Source organism: Oncorhynchus masou, chromosome 26 (genome assembly GCF_036934945.1).
Source record: "Oncorhynchus masou masou isolate Uvic2021 chromosome 26, UVic_Omas_1.1, whole genome shotgun sequence".
NCBI lineage: Eukaryota > Metazoa > Chordata > Actinopteri > Salmoniformes > Salmonidae > Oncorhynchus > Oncorhynchus masou.
The window spans coordinates 21,248,043-21,268,615 of record NC_088237.1 but is presented as its reverse complement, the minus strand read 5'-3'; the positions used below and the strand labels follow the sequence as shown (position 1 = coordinate 21,268,615).

The following is a 20,573-nucleotide window of genomic DNA, read 5'->3' as shown; positions in this document are numbered from 1 at the left end:
GTACTACTGCTGCTGCTGTTTCCTCAGTACTACTGCTGCTGCTGTTACCTCAGTACTACTGCTGCTACTGTTACCTCAGTACTACTGCTGCTGCTGTTACCGCAGTACTACTGCTGCTGCTGTTACCGCAGTACTACTGCTGCTGCTGTTACCGCAGTACTACTGCTGCTGCTGTTACCGCAGTACTACTGCTGCTGCTGTTACCTCAGTACTACTGCTGCTGCTGTTACCGCAGTACTACTGCTGCTGCTGTTACCGCAGTACTACTGCTGCTGCTGTTACCACAGTACTACTGCTGCTGCTGTTACCTCAGTACTACTGCTGTGTTACCTCAGTACTACTGCTGCTGTGTTACCTCAGTACTACTGCTGCTATGTTACCTCAGTACTACTGCTGCTACTGTTACCTCAGTACTACTGCTGTGTTACCTCAGTACTACTGCTGCAGCTGTTACCGCGAGTACTACTGCTGCCGCTGTTACCGCGGTACTACTGCTGCCGCTGTTACCGCAGTACTACTGCTGCCGCTGTTACCGCAGTACTACTGCTGCCGCTGTTACCGCATTACTACTGCTGCCGCTGTTACCGCAGTACTACTGCTGCTGCTGTTACCTCAGTACTACTGCCGGTGTTACCTCAGTACTGCTGCCGCTGTTACCTCAGTACTACTGCTGCTGCTGTTACCTCAGTACTACTGCTGCTGTTACCTCAGTACTACTGCTGTGTTTCCTCAGTACTACTGCTGCTACTGTTACCTCTGTACTACTGCTGCTGCTGTTACCTCAGTACTACTGCTGCCGCTGTTACCGCAGTACTACTGCTGCCGCTGTTACCTCAGTACTACTGCTGCTGTTACCGCAGTACTACTGCTGCTGCTGTTACCTCAGTACTACTGCTGCTGCTGTTACCGCAGTTCTACTGCTGCTGCTGTTACCGCAGTACTACTGCTGCTGCTGTTACCGCAGTACTACTGCTGCTGCTGTTACCGCAGTACTACTGCTGCTGCTGTTACCGCAGTACTACTGCTGCTGCTGTTACCGCAGTACTACTGCTGCTGCTGTTACCGCAGTACTACTGCTGCTGCTGTTACCTCTGTACAACTGTTGCTTCTGTTACCTCAGTACTACTGCTGCTTCTGTTACCTCAGTACTACCGCTGCTGCTGTTACCTCAGTACTACCGCTGCTGCTGTTACCTCAGTGCTACTGCTGTGTTACCTCAGTACTACTGCTGCTGTTGTTACCGCAGTACTACATCCGCTGCTGTTACCTCAGTACTACTGCTACTGCTGTTACCTCAGTTCTACTGCTGTGTTACCTCAACTACTGCTGTTGCTGTTACCTCAGTACTACTGCTGCTCCTGTTACCGCAGTACTACTACTGCTGTGTTACCTCAGTACTACTGCTGCTGCTGTTACCTCAGTACTACTGCTGCTGCTATTACCTCAGTACTACTGTTGCTTCTGTTACCTCAGTACTACTGCTGCTGCTGTTACCGCAGTACTACTGCTGCCGCTGTTACCGCAGTACTACTGCTGCCGCTGTTACCGCATTACTACTGCTGCCGCTGTTACCGCAGTACTACTGCTGCTGCTGTTACCTCAGTACTACTGCCGGTGTTACCTCAGTACTGCTGCCGCTGTTACCTCAGTACTACTGCTGCTGCTGTTACCTCAGTACTACTGCTGCTGTTACCTCAGTACTACTGCTGTGTTTCCTCAGTACTACTGCTGCTACTGTTACCTCTGTACTACTGCTGCTGCTGTTACCTCTGTACTACTGCTGCTGCTGTTACCTCAGTACTACTGCTGCCGCTGTTACCGAGTACTACTGCTGCCGCTGTTACCTCAGTACTACTGCTGCTGTTACCGCAGTACTACTGCTGCTGCTGTTACCTCAGTACTACTGCTGCTGCTGTTACCGCAGTTCTACTGCTGCTGCTGTTACCGCAGTACTACTGCTGCTGCTGTTACCGCAGTACTACTGCTGCTGCTGTTACCGCGAGTACTACTGCTGCTGCTGTTACCGCAGTACTACTGCTGCTGCTGTTACCGCAGTACTACTGCTGCTGCTGTTACCTCAGTACAACTGTTGCTTCTGTTACCTCAGTACTACTGCTGCTTCTGTTACCTCAGTACTACCGCTGCTGCTGTTACCTCAGTACTACCGCTGCTGCTGTTACCTCAGTGCTACTGCTGTGTTACCTCAGTACTACTGCTGCTGTTGTTACCGCAGTACTACATCCGCTGCTGTTACCTCAGTACTACTGCTACTGCTGTTACCTCAGTTCTACTGCTGTGTTACCTCAACTACTGCTGTTGCTGTTACCTCAGTACTACTGCTGCTCCTGTTACCGCAGTACTACTACTGCTGTGTTACCTCAGTACTACTGCTGCTGCTGTTACCTCAGTACTACTGCTGCTGCTATTACCTCAGTACTACTGTTGCTTCTGTTACCTCAGTACTACTGCTGCTGCTGTTACCTCAGTACTACTGCTGCTGCTATTACCTCAGTACTACTGTTGCTTCTGTTACCTCAGTACTACTGCTGCTTCTGTTACCGCAGTACTACTGCTGCTGCTGTTACCTCAGTACTACTGCTGTGTTACCTCAGTGCTACTGCTGTGTTACCTCAGTACTACTGCTGCTACTGTTACCTCAGTACTACTGCTGTGTTACCTCAGTACTACTGCTGCCGCTGTTACCGCAGTAGTACTGCTGCCGCTATTACCGCAGTATTACTGCTGCCGCTGTTACCGCATTACTACTGCTGCTGCTGTTACCGCAGTACTACTGCTGCTGCATTTACCTCAGTACTACTGCCGGTGTTACCTCAGTACTGCTGCCGCTGTTACCTCAGTACTACTGCTGCTGCTGTTACCTCAGTACTACTGCTGCTGTTACCTCAGTACTACTGCTGCTGCTGTTACCTCAGTACTACTGCTGCTGCTGTTACCGCAGTACTACTGCTGCTGCTGTTACCGCAGTACTACTGCTGCTGCTGTTACCGCAGTACTACTGCTGCTGCTGTTAACGCAGTACTACTGCTGCTGCTGTTACCGCAGTACTACTGCTGCTGCTGTTACCGCAGTACTACTGCTGCTGCTGTTACCGCAGTACTACTGCTGCTGCTGTTACCGCAGTACTACTGCTGCTGCTGTTACCTCAGTACTACTGCTGCTTCTGTTACCTCAGTACTACTGCTGCTTCTGTTACCGCAGTACTACTACTGCTGCTATTACCGCAGTACTACTGCTGCTGATGTTACCTCAGTACTACTGCTGCTGCTGTTACCTCAGTACTACCGCTGCTGCTGTTACCTCAGTGCTACTGCTGTGTTACCTCAGTACTACTGCTGCTGTTGTTACCGCAGTACTACATCCGCTGCTGTTACCTCAGTACTACTGCTACTGCTGTTACCTCAGTACTACTGCTGTGTTACCTCAACTACTGCTGTTGCTGTTACCTCAGTACTACTGCTGCTGCTGTTACCGCAGTACTACTACTGCTGTGTTACCTCAGTACTACTGCTGCTGCTGTTACCTGAGTACTACTGCTACTGCTGTTACCTCAGTACTACTGCTGTGTTACCTCAACTACTGCTGTTGCTGTTACCTCAGTACTACTGCTGCTGCTGTTACCGCAGTACTACTACTGCTGTGTTACCGCAGTACTACTGCTGCTGCTGTTACCTCAGTACTACTGCTGTGTTACCTCAGTGCTACTGCTGTGTTACCTCAGTACTACTGCTGCTACTGTTACCTCAGTACTACTGCTGTGTTACCTCAGTACTACTGCTGCCGCTGTTACCGCAGTAGTACTGCTGCCGCTATTACCGCAGTATTACTGCTGCCGCTGTTACCGCATTACTACTGCTGCTGCTGTTACCGCAGTACTACTGCTGCTGCTGTTACCTCAGTACTACTGCTGCGGTGTTACCTCAGTACTGCTGCCGCTGTTACCTCAGTACTACTGCTGCTGCTTTTACCTCAGTACTACTGCTGTGTTTCCTCAGTACTACTGCTGCTGCTGTTACCTCAGTACTGCTGCTGCTGTTATCTCAGTACTACTGCTGCCGCTGTTACCTCAGTAGTACTACTGCTGCTGCTGTTACTGCAGTTCTACTGCTGCTGCTGTTACCACAGTACTACTGCTGCTGCTGTTACCTCAGTACTACTGCTGCTGCTGTTACCGCAGTACTACTGCTGCTGCTGTTACCGCAGTACTACTGCTGCTGCTGTTACCGCAGTACTACTGCTGCTGCTGTTACCGCAGTACTACTGCTGCTGCTGTTACCTCAGTACTACTGCTGCTTCTGTTACCGCAGTACTACTACTGCTGCTATTACCGCAGTACTACTGCTGCTGATGTTACCTCAGTACTACTGCTGCTGCTGTTACCTCAGTACTACCGCTGCTGCTGTTACCTCAGTGCTACTGCTGTGTTACCTCAGTACTACTGCTGCTGTTGTTACCGCAGTACTACATCCGCTGCTGTTACCTCAGTACTACTGCTACTGCTGTTACCTCAGTACTACTGCTGTGTTACCTCAACTACTGCTGTTGCTGTTACCTCAGTACTACTGCTGCTGCTGTTACCGCAGTACTACTACTGCTGTGTTACCTCAGTACTACTGCTGCTGCTGTTACCTGAGTACTACTGCTGCTGCTATTACCTCAGTACTACTGTTGCTTCTGTTACCGCAGTATTACTGCTGCCGCTGTTACCTCAGTACTATTGCTGCTGCTGTTACCTCAGTACTACTGCTGTGTTACCTCAGTACTACTGCTGCTACTGTTACCTCAGTACTACTGCTGTGTTACCTCAGTACTACTGCTGCCGCTGTTACCGCAGTAGTACTGCTGCCGCTATTACCGCAGTATTACTGCTGCCGCTGTTACCTCAGTACTATTGCTGCTGCTGTTACCTCAGTACTACTGCTGTGTTACCTCAGTACTACTGCTGCTGCTGTTACCTCAGTACTACTGCTGTGTTACCTCAGTACTACTGCTGCTGCTTTTACCTCAGTACTACTGCTGTGTTTCCTCAGTACTACTGCTGCTGCTGTTACCGCATAACTACTGCCGCTGCTGTTACCTCAGTACTACTGTTGCTGCTGTTATCTCAGTACAGCTGCTGCTGTTATCTCAGTACTGCTGCTGCTGTTATCTCAGTACTACTGCTGCCGCTGTTACCTCAGTAGTACTACTGCTGCTGCTGTTACCGCAGTTCTACTGCTGCTGCTGTTACCACAGTACTACTGCTGCTGCTGTTACCTCAGTACTACTGCTGCTGGTGTTACCTCAGTACTGCTGCTGGTGTTACCTCAGTACTGCTGCTGTTGTTACCACAGTACTACTGCTGCTGCTGTTACCTCAGTACTACTGCTGCTGCTGTTACCTCAGTACTACTGCTGCTGCTTTTACCTCAGTACTACTGCTGCTGGTGTTACCTCAGTACTGCTGCTGTTGTTACCTCAGTACTACTGCTGCTGCTGGTACCTCAGTACTACTGCTGCTGCTGGTACCTCAGTACTACTGCTGCTGCTGGTACCGCAGTACTACTGCTGCTGCTGTTACCTCAGTACTACTGCTGCTGCTGGTACCTCAGTACTACTGCTGTGTTACCTGAGTACTACTGCTGCTGTGTTACCTCAGTACCACTGCTGCTTCTGTTACCGCAGTACTACTGCTGTTGTGTTACCTCAGTACTACTGCTGCTGTGTTACCTCAGTACTACTGCTGCTGTGTTACCTCAGTACTACTGCTGCTGTGTTACCTCAGTACTACTGCTGCTGCTGTTACCTCAGTACCACTGCTGCTTCTGTTACCGCAGTACTACTGCTGCTGCGTTACCTCAGTACTACTGCTGCTGCGTTACCTCAGTACTACTGCTGCTGCGTTACCTCAGTACTACTGCTGCTGCGTTACCTCAGTACCACTGCTGCTGCGTTACCTCAGTACTACTGCTGCTGCGTTACCTCAGTACTACTGCTGCTGCGTTACCTCAGTACTACTGCTGCTGCGTTACCTCAGTACCACTGCTGCTGCGTTACCTCAGTACTACTGCTGCTGTGTTACCTCAGTACCACTGCTGCTGTGTTACTTTAGTACCGCTGCTGTTGTGTTACTACAGTACTGCTGCTGTTGCTACCTCTGTACCACAGCAACACTGACTGTCACTCTCTGTCCATATCTCCCGTCCTTCCCTTGTCCTCCCTTCCGCCCATCCCCCCATCCTCCTCACTTGTCAGGCGTGTCATGATAGCCCAGAGTGAGAGGGATGAGAACTGGCCTCATCCCACTGGGGAGAGATACTCCACACTGATCTCATCACTAGAGGACTGAACGCTGTAGTGACCTCCTCATACACTGCATTGATTCACACACAGACACTCACACACGCTCTCTCTCACACACACACACACACACACACACACACACACACACACCTGCTTTTGTAGTGCACCTAACTGAGGACCTACTTTACCATCCTCCTCCAGGAAATGGGTTATATGAAGGTCACACACTCAACAGCCCAACATGTAGAGGTGAAGTTTATAGGATGCAGACTCTTCAGTCCTTACACAGTCCTCCAGTTCTCAAGGATCAGCCTTGGTATCTTGTCCCCATTCAAGATTCCATCAGGAATGACACTGAAAGAAGATCATATCTGTGTGCTGCTCATAGTAAGAAATGCTGTTTTAATGTTTCGGTGTATGTTCAGTGACTTTGGAAGTGAATCCACCTGCCCTCCATGTCTTTACTGAGGAACGTGCCAGATTATTTTCCTTATCTGGTGTGTGTGAGTGTGCGTTTGTGTGTGTGTGAGAGAGTGAGAAAGAGAGAGAGAGAAAAAGTGGCGGATAGAATGAGGGAGAGGGTTAGAAAGATTGGAGATTGGACAAATGAGGCAGAGAGCTGCCAAAAGTTCAGAGAAAGTGCTGACACCAGTGTTCTGCTTGTTTGTCCCATCATGCAACAGCACAGTGTAAATACACAGTAATTACTGGCCACAGCTCATATGGTTTTTATTCAATCAGATGACAGCTGTTGGCACCATCACATTTAGCCCATGTTGTGGGCCAGACAGCTTTCTTTTCTTTTTTTCATGTGTCACGAGCAATGACGCAGGGTCACAGACGGGTCACGTGGTGACACTGAGGGGCATCTGCTCTGGGAGGAGGGCAGAAGGCTGACATTATTATTCACTGGGCTGTCAAAGTACAGAGTAACCAGGATTGCATGGGGGAAAAAATATTCTGCCCTGCGCTACCGACAGCCACAGACAGGGGGAGCCAGTGGACTTTAGAATCCCACAGACTATTGGAAAGAGGGATCTCATTGTGATAGGTCCACACCGCCGGAGCCCGCTTCCTTTGTTGCCTCTCAACTGACGCACCCCCCCTTCCCTCTCTCCTCTCTCACTCACACACACACACTCTCTCTTTCTCTCTCTCTCGTTCTTTCTCCTGCCTCATCTCCCCTTCCTCTCCCATCCGTGGATGAAATGAACAGCACCAGGAGAGGTGGTGTGGATCAGACAGACAGACACAGTGATTGGGACTGGAGGACAGGGGTTTCTTCACTGCTGTACTGACTGTGAGCCTGGATTAGCCTGCTGCTGGCTGGGCTCTTTGTGGAGATATACGTACCTGTGGAGAACGGACACTGACACAGCTGGCTGCCAATAATACTCAACTGTGAGAGCCGTCGTGCAAGAGGTGCATTTTACTGTGTGTCGTCGGTGAATTTAGGTATGTGTGTGTGTGGGGGGGGAGGGTATCGTGTGTGTGTGTGTGTGTGTGCATTGAATGATGTATGTATTAGTCTGTTTTTTACTGTGTGGATTAACATGGCATAGCTTCTTTTCTCATGCTGATGTCAATTGGCTGGTTGGATTGTTTTGTTTCCTTGGCAGAACAGGATTTTATTTCTGACCCTATTCAGGCATAGTCTTTGATTATAAATTCATGTTTAGGCTATACATTCGTACAATGTTGTTGCGGTGCGAGAGAGAGGGAGAAAGGAGAATGCAGTAAATGAAACATTCCTCCAACGTTGTCGACAGATAAACTTGTTCTTCAAAAGTAGGTTATTCATGAATTCCTCTGACTTCTCAACGCTCATTATAAAACGCTCTCTGGCTGACAGATTGAGATTGCCTTGTGTCTGTCAGTGCGCATGCTCTCCAACAGACGGAACGCTTGAATGTCGTTGCCTTGGGGTCTGAAATATGAGATAGAGGACCTAAGCATTGCCAGGCGTTGGGCCAAATCACTGTCTTTTAGTGTCTGCTGAAGGTTAGGGGCACATTTCTCTCTGGTTCCCTCCATTATTGATGGAAATGACAAGTCTGTTCAGTCATCCTGTTTCAGTGGGAATTCCATTGGTCTGAGGACGTGTGCCCTCATGGTTGGCTTAATATGTAGTATATTTCAAGAGGATATTGTAGGCACAGGAGGCCGTTGTGGGTAGGACGGCTCATAATAACATCTGGAACGGAGCGAGTAGAATGCCACCAAACACATGGAAATACTCCACTCCAGCCATTATCACAAGCCTGTCCTCCCAAATTAAGCTGCCACCAATCTCCTGTGGTTGCAGGCTGTGTGTGTGGAGTGGGTGTATGTCAACACTGTATGTGGTGTAGGTGGGATTGTGTGATGGTACAAGAGTGGAATATATGGGATCAGACAGACAGGCAGAACGAGACAGGCAGACAGATAGACACAGTGAGTGGTAGTAGTACAAATGCGGAGTATCGGTGAGGCTTGTGTTCATTCCAGCCCGCTCGCTCTCTCTCCCTCTCTCTCTCCCTCTCTTTCTCTCTTTCTCTCTCTCTCCCTGGAGCTTTGCCGTTACCTCCCTCTCTCCTTCCGCTTCGACCCCTCCCTCATTCCCTCCCTCCATCCTGCTGAGGAGGCAAATTTAGAGTGGGCGAGCTTTAGCCCATTCATAATGGCGATGGGGGTAGGAGTGGAAAAGGAGGGAGGGGGAGAGAAAGACCCCCCCCCCCCCCCCCCAGAGACCTCATCACGTATTTATGTCTAGATGTGTAGACATTTCTCTCAACACATGTTTGCCTCATTCACCAATTAACACCCTCACTCCCAATCCAACGGCTGTGTTGACAGATGTTGAACCGATAAAGACGTGCTTCTGTATCTGCATTGCCTGCTCTCTGGGGTTCAGGCTGGGTTTCTGTATTAGCACTTTGTGACAACTGCTGATGTAAAAAGGGCTTTATAAATAAATTTGATTGATTGATTGATTGATAGAGCTCACACTGGTCCATGCTTTGGTGTTTGTTTGCATAATATGCTAATATTGTCCATTGTGACATCATGGGTTTGACTGCTGAGTTTTTCCAGACCACAGGAAAAACGTACTGCTGGTCACGTGATCAGGACAAACTCCTGGCCCTGACTATGGCACCTGCTCTTAGGCCTTACCGAGTTGTTATTGGTCTTTTCCTCCAGGGGGCGTCATAGACAAGGACCTGCGTCACTACCTCAACCTGCGCTTCCAGAAGGCCTCAGTGGACCACGAGCTCCAGCAGATCATTAGAGACAACCTCTACCTCCGCACCATACCCTGTGAGTAACCCCCCCTGACCCAGTCCCTCCCGCCCTCTCACAGGGAGATATTCTTCATCCACCCCAGCCTACCTGTCCAATAACACACGGAATCGTCTATGTTTACTGGCCATGCCACCTGGTAAAACCAGCTGTGAGATATCCACAGATCTGGTTCAAATCTCACTTTCCAAACTTGGGAATACGTCCAATAGATACACAACCAGTAGATTCCTTCCAATCCTTAAAATACATTGGCATTTGACTCGTCTGTCTTCATTCCCTGCCTGCGCTTCTTCTCCAGCAGCTGCTGACTCTCTGTTGGTCTGGCTGGGTTCAGTAATGGATGATCTAGCTTCATGATTTGGCTGGAGGGATGAACCTAGCCTCCTGCAGCCGCCTGTCTCAGCGGAGGGTGGTCTCAGATTGAACCTTGGCAGTGCCATTCTGTAATCAGCACCTGAATCTCAGCAGGCAGGCGGGCACCATGGTTGAGGCCTATTTATTGTAAAACCATGCCAATTTTAGTCAACTGAACTGGGAGACTATCTAGCTAGCCCTCCAGCACTGCATTTGGAGAGCGTTGGCCTACTAATGGAATGTGTGTGTGTGTGTGTGTGTGTGTGTGTAGCAGTGCTCCTAGACAGCATTTAGACTGAAACAGTCAACAGAGATTCAATACTTAGTCATTAGTTTGTTATGTTTAATTGGCAACAATGCATATAGATGAGTATACTGTAGACACTGCATAAGGTTTTCTCATCAAGGTTCTTATCTCCCATGATGTTATGGAGGAGATGGTGTTTAATCCATAACATCACATTTTATTGGTCACATACACGTGTTTAGCAGATGTTATTGCAGGTGTAGCAAAATGCTTGTGCTTCTAGTTCCAACAGTGCATTTATATCAAACAAGCAATGTCTAACAATTTCACAACAATACACACTTTACACACACATTTAAAGTAAAATTGTCGGAGCAGCATAGACTAAAATACAGTAGAATAGAATACAGTATGTACATACTGTATGAGACCAGTAGTGCAAAATATGTAAACTTTATTCAAGTGACTAGTGTTCCAAGTATTAAAGTGGACAGTGATTTCAAGTATGTGAATACAGGGCAGCAGTCTCTAATGTGCTAGTGGTGGCTATTCAACAGTCTGATGACCTTGAGATAGAAGCTGTTTTTCAGTCTCTCGGTCCCCACTTTGATGCACCTGTACTGACCTCGCCTTCTGGATGATAGCGGGGTGAACAGGCAGTGGCTCGGGTGGTTGTTGTCCTTGATGATCTTTTTGGCCTTCCTGTGACATCGGGTGGTGTAGGTGTCCTGGAGGGCAGGCAGTGTGCCCCTGGTGATGCGTATGGCCTCTGGAGAGCCCTGCGGTTGCGGGCGATGCAGTTGCCATACCAGGCGGTGATACAGCCCGACAGGATGCTCTCGATTGTGCATCTGTAAAAGTTTGTGAGGGTTTTAAGTGCCAAGCCAAATTTCTTCAGCTGCCTGAGGTTGAAGTGGCGCTGTTGGGTGGACCATTTCAGTTTGCCTGAGGTTGAAGTGGCGCTGTTGGGTGGACCATTTCAGTTTGTCAGTGATGTGTGTTCACTCGTTTAATGGTCCTCATGATATTTGTCTGTACAATATTTGCTCTCAAAAATGTCAGCTTAGGTGCTAATAACTGTAAGCGTGTTTGTGTGAATGTGTGTGCGTGCATGCATCCTCATGCATTTTTGTGCATGTGGGTCTGCGTGTGTGTGGTTCTGCGTGTGTGTGGGCGCATCTGTGCGTGTGTGCGTTCATAATGTATTACCCTGGCCATGCTATTCCAGGCCAGCTGTCTGTATCCATAATGGAGAGGCATTCTTCAAGGCACGTCAGGGAGATTTCATTAGGCCCATTTTGCCTCTCCTCTGTGGACAGGGAAATGAGAGGTACAAAAAGGCCTATTTGTTAGAGGCGGGCACCAGTGTTATTCTCCCATAACTCCATGAGGTGGGTTTGTGGAGGGGGGAAGGGAGGGGGAATGAAAGAGAGAGCGCTGGCAGTGGATGATCAGAGGAAGTGTGAGTCATTATTCCCGCAGCACAGGAGCTGCATGGCCTTGGACTTCCATTGACTGAAGCGTGTGGTGCTAGGAGGGAGAGAGAGATGGACAGAGGAGGGACAGGCCCAGTGGAAGTGGGTGGGGGAGTGTGGTGCTAGGAGAGAGAGAGATGGACAGAGGAGGGACAGGCCCAGTGGAAGTGGGTGGGGGAGTATGGTGCTAGGAGAGAGAGAGATGGACAGATGAGAGACAGAGGAGGGACAGGCCCAGTGGAAGTGGGTGGGGGAGTGTGGTGCTAGGAGAGAGAAAGATGGACAGATGAGAGACAGAGGAGGGACAGGCCCAGTGGAAGTGGGTGGGGGAGTGTGGGAAAGGAGAGAAAAGAGTGATGACACACCTCATGGGATGAGAGTGAGAGACCAAGAGACCTGTTACTAACAATCTCACCCATACACGTATAGCGCCTTGCAAAACTATTTATCCCTCTTGGTGTTTTTCCTATTTTGTTGCATTACAACTTGGAATTTAAATGGATTTTTATTTGGATTTAATGTAATGGACATACACAAAATAGTCCAAATTGGTGAAGTGAAATTTAAAAAACGGAAAAGTGGTGTGTGCATATGTAATCACGCCCTTTGCATATGGAATCACCCTATTTGCATATTTATTCACACCCTTTGCATATTTATTCACACCCTTTGCATATGTAATCACCCCTTTGCATATGTATTCACTCCTTTGCATATTTATTCACACCCTTTGCATATTTATTCACACCCTTTGCATATGTATTCACCCCCTTTGCATATTTATTCACACCCTTTGCATATTTATTCACACCCTTTGCATATGTAATCACCCCCTTTGCATATTTATTCACCCCCTTTGCATATTTATTCACACCCTTTGCATATTTATTCACACCCTTTGCATATTTATTCACACCCTTTGCATATTTATTCACTCCTTTGCATATTTATTCATACCCTTTGCATATTTATTCACCCCCTTTGCATATTTATTCACCCCCTTTGCATATTTATTCACCCCCTTTGCATATTTATTCACACCCTTTGCATATTTATTCACACCCTTTGCATATGTAATCACCCCCTTTGCATATGTAATCACCCCCTTTGCATATGGAATCCCACCCTTTGCATATGTAATCACTCCCTTTGCATATGTATTCATACCCATTTGCATATGTATTTACCCCCTTTGCATATGTATTCACCCCCTTTGTAAATCTATTCACCCCCTTTGCTATGAAGCCCTTAAATAAGATCTGGTTCAACCAATTACCTTCAGAAATCGCATAATTAGTTAAATAAAGTCCACCTGTGTGCAAGTGTCACATGATCTGTGACATGATCTCAGTATATATACACCTGTTCTGAAAGGCCCCAGAGTCTGCAACACCACTAAGCAAGCGGCACCACCAAGCAAGGGACACCATGAAGACCAAGGAGCTCACCAAACAAGTCAGGGACAAAGTTGTGGAGAAGTACAGATCAGGGTTGGGTTATAAAAAATATCTGAAACTTTGAATATCCCACAGAGCACCATTTAAATCCATTATTAAAAAATTGCACCATAGCAAACCTGCCGAGAGGGCAGAAACTCACGGACCAGGCAAGGAGGGCATTAATTAGGGGCAACAAAATAAACCAAAGAGAACCCTGAAGGAGCTGCAAAGCTCCACAGCGGAGATTGGAGTATCTGTCCATAGGACCACTTTAAGATAGATAGATAGATACTTGAGCCAGGATCAGGGGACTGGGGATAGATACTTGAGCCAGGATCAGGGGACTGGGGATAGATACTTGAGCCAGGATCAGGGGACTGGGGATAGATACTTGAGCCAGGATCAGGGGACTCAGGGTTGAGGACAGAGATACTGCAGCTCATGCCAATAGTATTCCATGTCAGTGACCCTGATAGCTTAGCGATGAGATCATCAAATACAGTGCTTCCAGCCCTTAGACAAATTGCCTCTTCTGACTCCAGTGTGACTGTGAGAAATCAGCCCCATCGCCAGGTAATCCACCTAGTTCTGATTTGATAGGGGGGTCAACAGTTGCGTGACATTAGTATGTGCCACTCTAATGACAGTGACCTGGGCGGAGCCTATGGTGGGGTGTTCGTTTGCCATACTGTATGCAGTCTGAATGTATGGGGTCTCTCTCTCTCCCTCTCTCCCCTACTATACCTCTCTAGCTCTGAGATCATCAAATACTCTCTTCCCCCCTCTTCCCCCTAAATTCCCTCTTCTCCCCCTCCCTCTCTGACTCTCTCTCTCCCTCTCAGCCCTCTCTCCCCCTACTCTCCCCTCTCTCTCCCCCTCTCTCTCTCTTGATCCCTCTCTCCCCTACTATACCTCTCTCTCTCTCTCTCCCTCTCTCTCTCTCTCTCTCTCTCTCTCTCTCTCCCCTACTATACCTCTCTCTCTCTCTCTTCTCTCTCTCTCTCAGTCTCTCTCTCTCTCTCCCTCTCTCCCTACTCCCCTCTCTCTCTCTCCCCCCTCTCTCTCTCTCCCCTCTCTCTCTCCCCCTCTCTCTCTCTCTCCCTCTCTCTCTCCCCCTCTCTCTCTCTCCCTCTCTCTCTCCCCCTCTCTCTCTCTCTCCCTCTCTCTCTCCCCCTCTCTCTCTCTCTCTCCCCTCTCTCCCCTACTATACCTCTCTCTCTCTCTCTCTCCTCTCTCTCTCTCTCTCTCTCTCTCTCCCTCTCTCCCCTACTATACCTCTCTCTCTCTCTCCCTCTCTCTCTCTCTCTCTCTCTCTCCCCCTCTCTCTCCCCTACTCTCCCTCTCTCTCTCCCCCTCTCTCTCCCTCTCTCTCTCTCTCTTTCTCTCTTCCTCTCTCTCTCCCTCTCTTCCCCCCTCTCTCTCCCTTTCTCTACCTTTTTATTTTTCTTGCTCTTTCTTTCTCTGATCTTCTCTCCCTTTCTCTATTTCTCTCTTCTCTCTCTCCTCTCTCTCTCTCTCTCTTATCTCTCTCTCTGCTGTGTGTAAAATGTGGTATAGCTTGGAAAATAAATGAATGTGACTCTGGATGACAACATAATGTTTGTTTCCAACGTCAGGGCTGTTTTCCTGAAGAAGTTAAATCTCCTTCGTGCTTTGTTTCCTTGCCACGATACTAACAAGAATTGCGATGCTGGTATCGCCCCGGCACTACTACCAATCTACTGTAGCTATTCTTGGCTTCCTTTGCTGCCTGTGATGGCAGTCTACATGTGTGTGGACACAGTAAAGCTCTCTCTGGGAATGGGCTTACCTGTTACTCTGAATAATGCAGCTGATTCACAGGATGAAAAGAGCACAGGAGAGACTGTGGTTGTTAAGTGTGACTTATCAGTTGGAGTTGGGAGAGAGACATCATTATAACAATGTATATAGCCATACTATGACATTTGAAATGTGTCTATTCCTTTTGAAACTTGTGAGTATAATGTTTACTGTTAATTTTGATTGTTTATTTCCCTTTTGTTTATTATCTATTTCACGTGCTTTATTGGCATGGGAAACATATGTAAACATATGTTTCCCATGCCAATAAAGCCCTTTGAATTCAGAGATATTAAATATTCTCTCTCTCTCAACTCTCTTTAAAAGAAAAATGTGCGCTCTCTTTGTCTCTACCTCTCTTCCCCCTCTTTGACATGCCATTGATTGACATTGCAGCGTGTGTGTGCGCATGTGCTGCTATGTGGAATGGGAGCATTGGGTTAGAATGGGCGGAGTTAGTGTACCAGAGTGTGTGTTTAATGGTGAGGCTGCTGCTCAGAGGGATATTGAGTGTATGCTAGTGGGTAGGGAGGAAAGACCACTGGGGGTGTTTACTAATGAGAAGTGCCCGAAGGGAGGGAGGGAGGGAAGGAGGGAGAGATGATCTGATTGTTTGGTACTGGTCAGAGCTGTGTGCCACAGTAGGGGGTCATCCTCTACCTCTCTCAATTCAAAAGGCTTTACCTCACTATCTGATGAGCATGTGCTTGTTGTCAGGTGTCCCTCCCTCCTTTCCTATCCCTTTCCTGTTATCCTTGTGTTTATGATTGATGGCAGCACTAGAATAATAATAATAATAATGGCTCCTGAGCGCTCCTTCCTTCATGCATTATTCACACGGTCTCTATTAGCACAGAAGCTGCCTAATGAAAGTCAGGTTGACACTGTGTCTGTGTGAGCCTCACGATGGAGTTGGAACAAAGGGCCCCATTGTGGAGCTCTGAGCTGAGGCTGTGTGTGGAGACGAAAGAGTTGTGTGCTCTGTAATAAAGGTGTCTGCATTCGTCAGGCGTGTGTGTGTGTGTGTGTGTGTGTGTGTGTGTGTGTGTGTGTGTGTTACCCACAGCACAGACCTGAGGAGACCTGTTTCTCTGCTCTATAGATCTAAGGCTTGTGCAATCAGCCCTGCCTCACACTATAATTGTACCTCAGGCTCTTCTCTGGTTCTCCTTCTCTCCGTCTGGACTCTCTCCCTCTCCTTCTCCCTTCATCCTTCACTCAGCCTCAGGTTAGATCGGTCGAAGCCAGGCGCCCTCCCTCGCATACGCCACAGTGCAGCACGCTCACTTTAGCAGCTTACTTACTCACTAGAGCCCAGCCGGGGTTTCCATGGCAACGACTGTCTCCACTCCCTGCCTGCTTCGAAGGTGTGACGCTTCTCAATGTCGCGCTCTCTTTCTTTTCTCTCTCCCTCTCCCTCCTTCATTTTCTCTTTCTCTTTCACTCTCTCTCTCTCTAAACGGAGAAAAAACAGGCACGGCCCTCCAGAAACAGGGACATACAATTACAGGATTGAGGTCATAAAACTGATGTGATTGGCCACGTGGGTTGTCATTCATGGTGAAAGTGAAAAGGGGTTGGGCTCTGTGCCCGGTGGTTTTGAGTGACAGGGCGGGACACAGATGTTGATAGGCCATAGTGAGCATGAGCTGTGAAGCATTGCTCTTCTGCAGATGTGGCTCCAGAGAGAGCCAGAGAGAAGAGTGCATCTCTCCCCACACATAGAACAACATGGTCCTGATCTGTGTGTCTGAGACCCTGCCACATGTTTCCCTGTCTCAGATACTGGATGTGTTCAGCCCAGGGACACCTTGACATGAAGCTCCCAGTGAGACATCTGGTTCCTACAACCCACTGGTTGATAATATTGAGCTGATGCTCTGGCGTTGTGGGAAGAGAGTGGGGTTGAGTCATGCTAAGTGCTTCTCTTTCTCTAGTGATTTCAACCCTTGACATATTGAGTCTGGAGTGTTGCTTTTTCCAGACTTACTATATTATTATAATGATGGATTCTATATCTGAAATGTTACTTGTGGAGGAAATGTCTGTTCCATTCCTGTTCCATTGATTCCCACCTCCTCAGTGATAACCTGTATGACTAAGACACAAGGCAGTGCTGACTGGCTCCTCCTCAGTGATAACCTGTATGACTAAGACACAAGGCAGTGCTGACTGGCTCCTCCTCAGTGATAACCTGTATGACTAAGGCACAAGGCAGTGCTCACTGGCTCCTCCTCAATGATAACCTGTATGACTAAGACACAAGGCAGTGCTGACTGGCTCCTCCTCAGTGATAACCTGTATGACTAAGGCACAAGGCAGTGCTGACTGGCTCCTCACCAGTGATAACCTGTATGACTAAGACACAAGGCAGTGCTGACTGACTCCTCCTCAGTGATAACCTGTATGACTAAGACACAAGGCAGTGCTGACTGACTCCTCCTCAGTGATAACCTGTATGACTAAGACACAAGGCAGTGCTGACTGACTACTGTGCTCATGTTCCATTGGTGTTCACATCATGTACTGTGGCAGGCTGACACATACACACACATACATACACACACACCTGATGTCACGGAGCCCCTTTTCCTTTCTCTGTGTGAGGACAGTGACAGGCATCATGTAAGTCTCCTTTTAAGTAACAGCCCATTTATTTGCGGCAGTTGATGAGCTATAGTTCCAGCCCCATCATCAAGACAAGATGTTCCAAGAAAGTGTCTTTGAATCAAATGCTAATCCCAAGGAATGAATCTTCTACCTCTGTTACTTAAAATACTACCACTACACCGGCTTCTTCCTAAATGTTTGGCATCCCTTTTGGCACAGCTGGCAAGGTGACAGAACGGCAATATGGGAAACTGCCTTCGACGGCCGACCCATGAGCCGTATCTCCGAAAGGGCAACTCCGTACCACGGCCATTTTTAGAAGGAAGGCTTATCCATCCAAAACGTCTAAAGAGTGGGTTTCTCCCTCCTTTGTGCCCCTGAAGTAAGGCAGAGTGGGTTTCTCCCTCCTTTGTGCCCCTGAAGTAAGGCAGAGTGGGTTTCTCCCTCCTTTGTGCCCCTGGAGTAAGGCAGAGTGGGTTTCTCCCTCCTTTGTGCCCCTGAAGTAAGGCAGAGTGGGTTTCTCCCTCCTTTGTGCCCCTGACGTAAGGCAGAGTGGGTTTCTCCCTCCTTTGTGCCCCTGAAGTAAGGCAGAGTGGGTTTCTCCCTCCTTTGTGCCCCTGAATTAAGGCAGAGTGGGTTTCTCCCTCCTTTGTGCCCCTGACGTAAGGCAGAGTGGGTTTCTCCCTCCTTTGTGCCCCTGAAGTAAGGCAGAGTGGGTTTCTCCCTCCTTTGTGCCCCTGAAGTAAGGCAGAGTGGGTTTCTCCCTCCTTTGTGCCCCTGAAGTAAGGCAGAGTGGGTTTCTCCCTCCTTTGTGCCCCTGAAGTAAGGCAGAGTGGGTTTCTCCCTCCTTTGTGCCCCTGAAGTAAGGCAGAGTGGGTTTCTCCCTCCTTTGTGCCCCTGAAGTAAGGCAGAGTGGGTTTCTCCCTCCTTTGTGCCCCTGAATTAAGGCAGAGTGGGTTTCTCCCTCCTTTGTGCCCCTGACGTAAGGCAGAGTGGGTTTCTCCCTCCTTTGTGCCCCTGACGTAAGGCAGAGTGGGTTTCTCCCTCCTTTGTGCCCCTGAAGTAAGGCAGAGTGGGTTTCTCCCTCCTTTGTGCCCCTGAAGTAAGGCAGAGTGGGTTTCTCCCTCCTTTGTGCCCCTGAAGTAAGGCAGAGTGGGTTTCTCCCTCCTTTGTGCCCCTGAAGTAAGGCAGAGTGGGTTTCTCCCTCCTTTGTGCCCCTGAAGTAAGGCAGAGTGGGTTTCTCCCTCCTTTGTGCCCCTGAAGTAAGGCAGAGTGGGTTTCTCCCTCCTTTGTGCCCCTGACGTAAGGCAGATTGGAATCGAGGCTTTTCAGGGAATCAACTCGTGATGCATCGCCACGTTGTGCCAGGAGGCGATTCGCAAGAAAAGAGGAAATCAACAGATGCGTGTTTTGGCAACAGAGATAGAGGACTACTGTGGAGAGCCCTACCGAATTACAGCCCTGTGAAGTCACTCACTGTGAAAGCAAAAACAGTACGTTCCCCATTTCATATCTTGTTTTTGAGGGAATGTTTGATTTTTATCTGATATGGCGACAAGGTTTTTTTGTGTGACGTCGTTTCAACCAGTTTAGCCTGCCGGGGTGTGTGTCCGTGTGTGTGTGCGCGCGTGCGCTTTCATTCTCCCATGCTCGTGTGTGAGAATTCCCCTCCTCTCTCTCTTAGTTATGTGTGTGACTGCCGGGGTTAGTTTGGGCTTGGCCTGTCTGTGATTCAGAGGTGAGTAGTTGGTTGCTCAGATCTGACTCCTGAAGGTGATCTAATGGGGCTGCAGCAGCTATAGCAGTCCACTGGTAGGACCAGGCCTGTGAGTGGAGCTCTTTATTCCTCTCCTCAGGGTCTCCCGACCTGTCCCACTGTGTCTCTCTGAGTCTTAGGATTTAGTTCAAGCACCGGTGTAAATCCCTGCAGTGTAAAAGGCCCATGAGAACCCCAGCCCAGCCGCTGGTCCCCACAGGTAGGATGGCCAGAGGATGTTAGTTGGGCTGGGTTCAGATATGGCTCCACAGCCATGGGTCTACAGCGTCAATATTCCCAGTTCCAGACGATTATGTCAGAATGAGGCGTTTCAGTGCAGACAGATGGAGGATGGCGGGACGGACACACACTCCTCAGAGGAGCAGAGAGGAGAGGAGCCGATCACTCAGGAAGAAACACACATGACATCCATTATTTAACTTCACGGGACCCTGTGATGCACACACTGATATTTATAATCACACACACTATATGCACAATCACACACCCGCACACGTGTGCACGCGCACACTCGAAACACACACACATACACACACACACACACACACACACACTACTTTCATAGGCCCTCACTTGACTGTCACTTGAATTTTTCCCCTCACCCTCCTTTGAATAAATGAATAGATGAAGTCTCACTTACATTGACATGGAGACAACTTCTACATGTAATCACACTAAAACACCCAAACACTACCACAAACACTACCACACACACACACACTACCACACACACACTCCCACACACACACACACACTACCACACACACACTCCCACACACACACACACTCCCACACACACACACACACTACCACACACACACACAATCCCACACACACAATCCCACACACACACTCCCACACACACACTCCCACACACACGCACTCCCACACACACAATCCCACACACACATTTGCTCAATATTCTACGTCCCTCCTGAGTGTGTGATTGGTGTGATTTCTGTGTGTGTTGAGACTTGGGATTTGTGTTTGTTTCTGTGTGTGTTGGTGTGTAACAGTGAGTTAGGATTTGTGTTTGTTTCTGTGTGTGATGCTGTGCCAGGTCTTCTGTTGTGTGATATCAGTGTCACTCTGACCAGGCTCACATGAGATTCACCACCTCCTACTTGTCCTCTCCTCTCCTCACCACCCTCCTCCTTCTCCTCTCCTCTCCTCACCACACTTCTCTCCTCTCTCTCTTCACCACTCTTCTCTCCTCTTCTCTCCTCTCCTCACCACCCTTCTCTCCTCTCCTCTCCTCAACACCCTTCT

The 20,573-nt window shown here is 48.7% G+C and overlaps 1 protein-coding gene across 1 annotated transcript in view; it reads left to right on the top strand.

The window, feature by feature from the left end:
- LOC135515014 (membrane-associated guanylate kinase, WW and PDZ domain-containing protein 2-like) overlaps positions 1-20,573 on the top strand; it is a 350,442-nt gene that overhangs the window by 109,118 nt on the left and 220,751 nt on the right. The window contains 1 exon segment of the mRNA XM_064938806.1: positions 9,480-9,596. Within this exon segment, the coding sequence (XP_064794878.1) occupies positions 9,480-9,596 (117 nt within the window).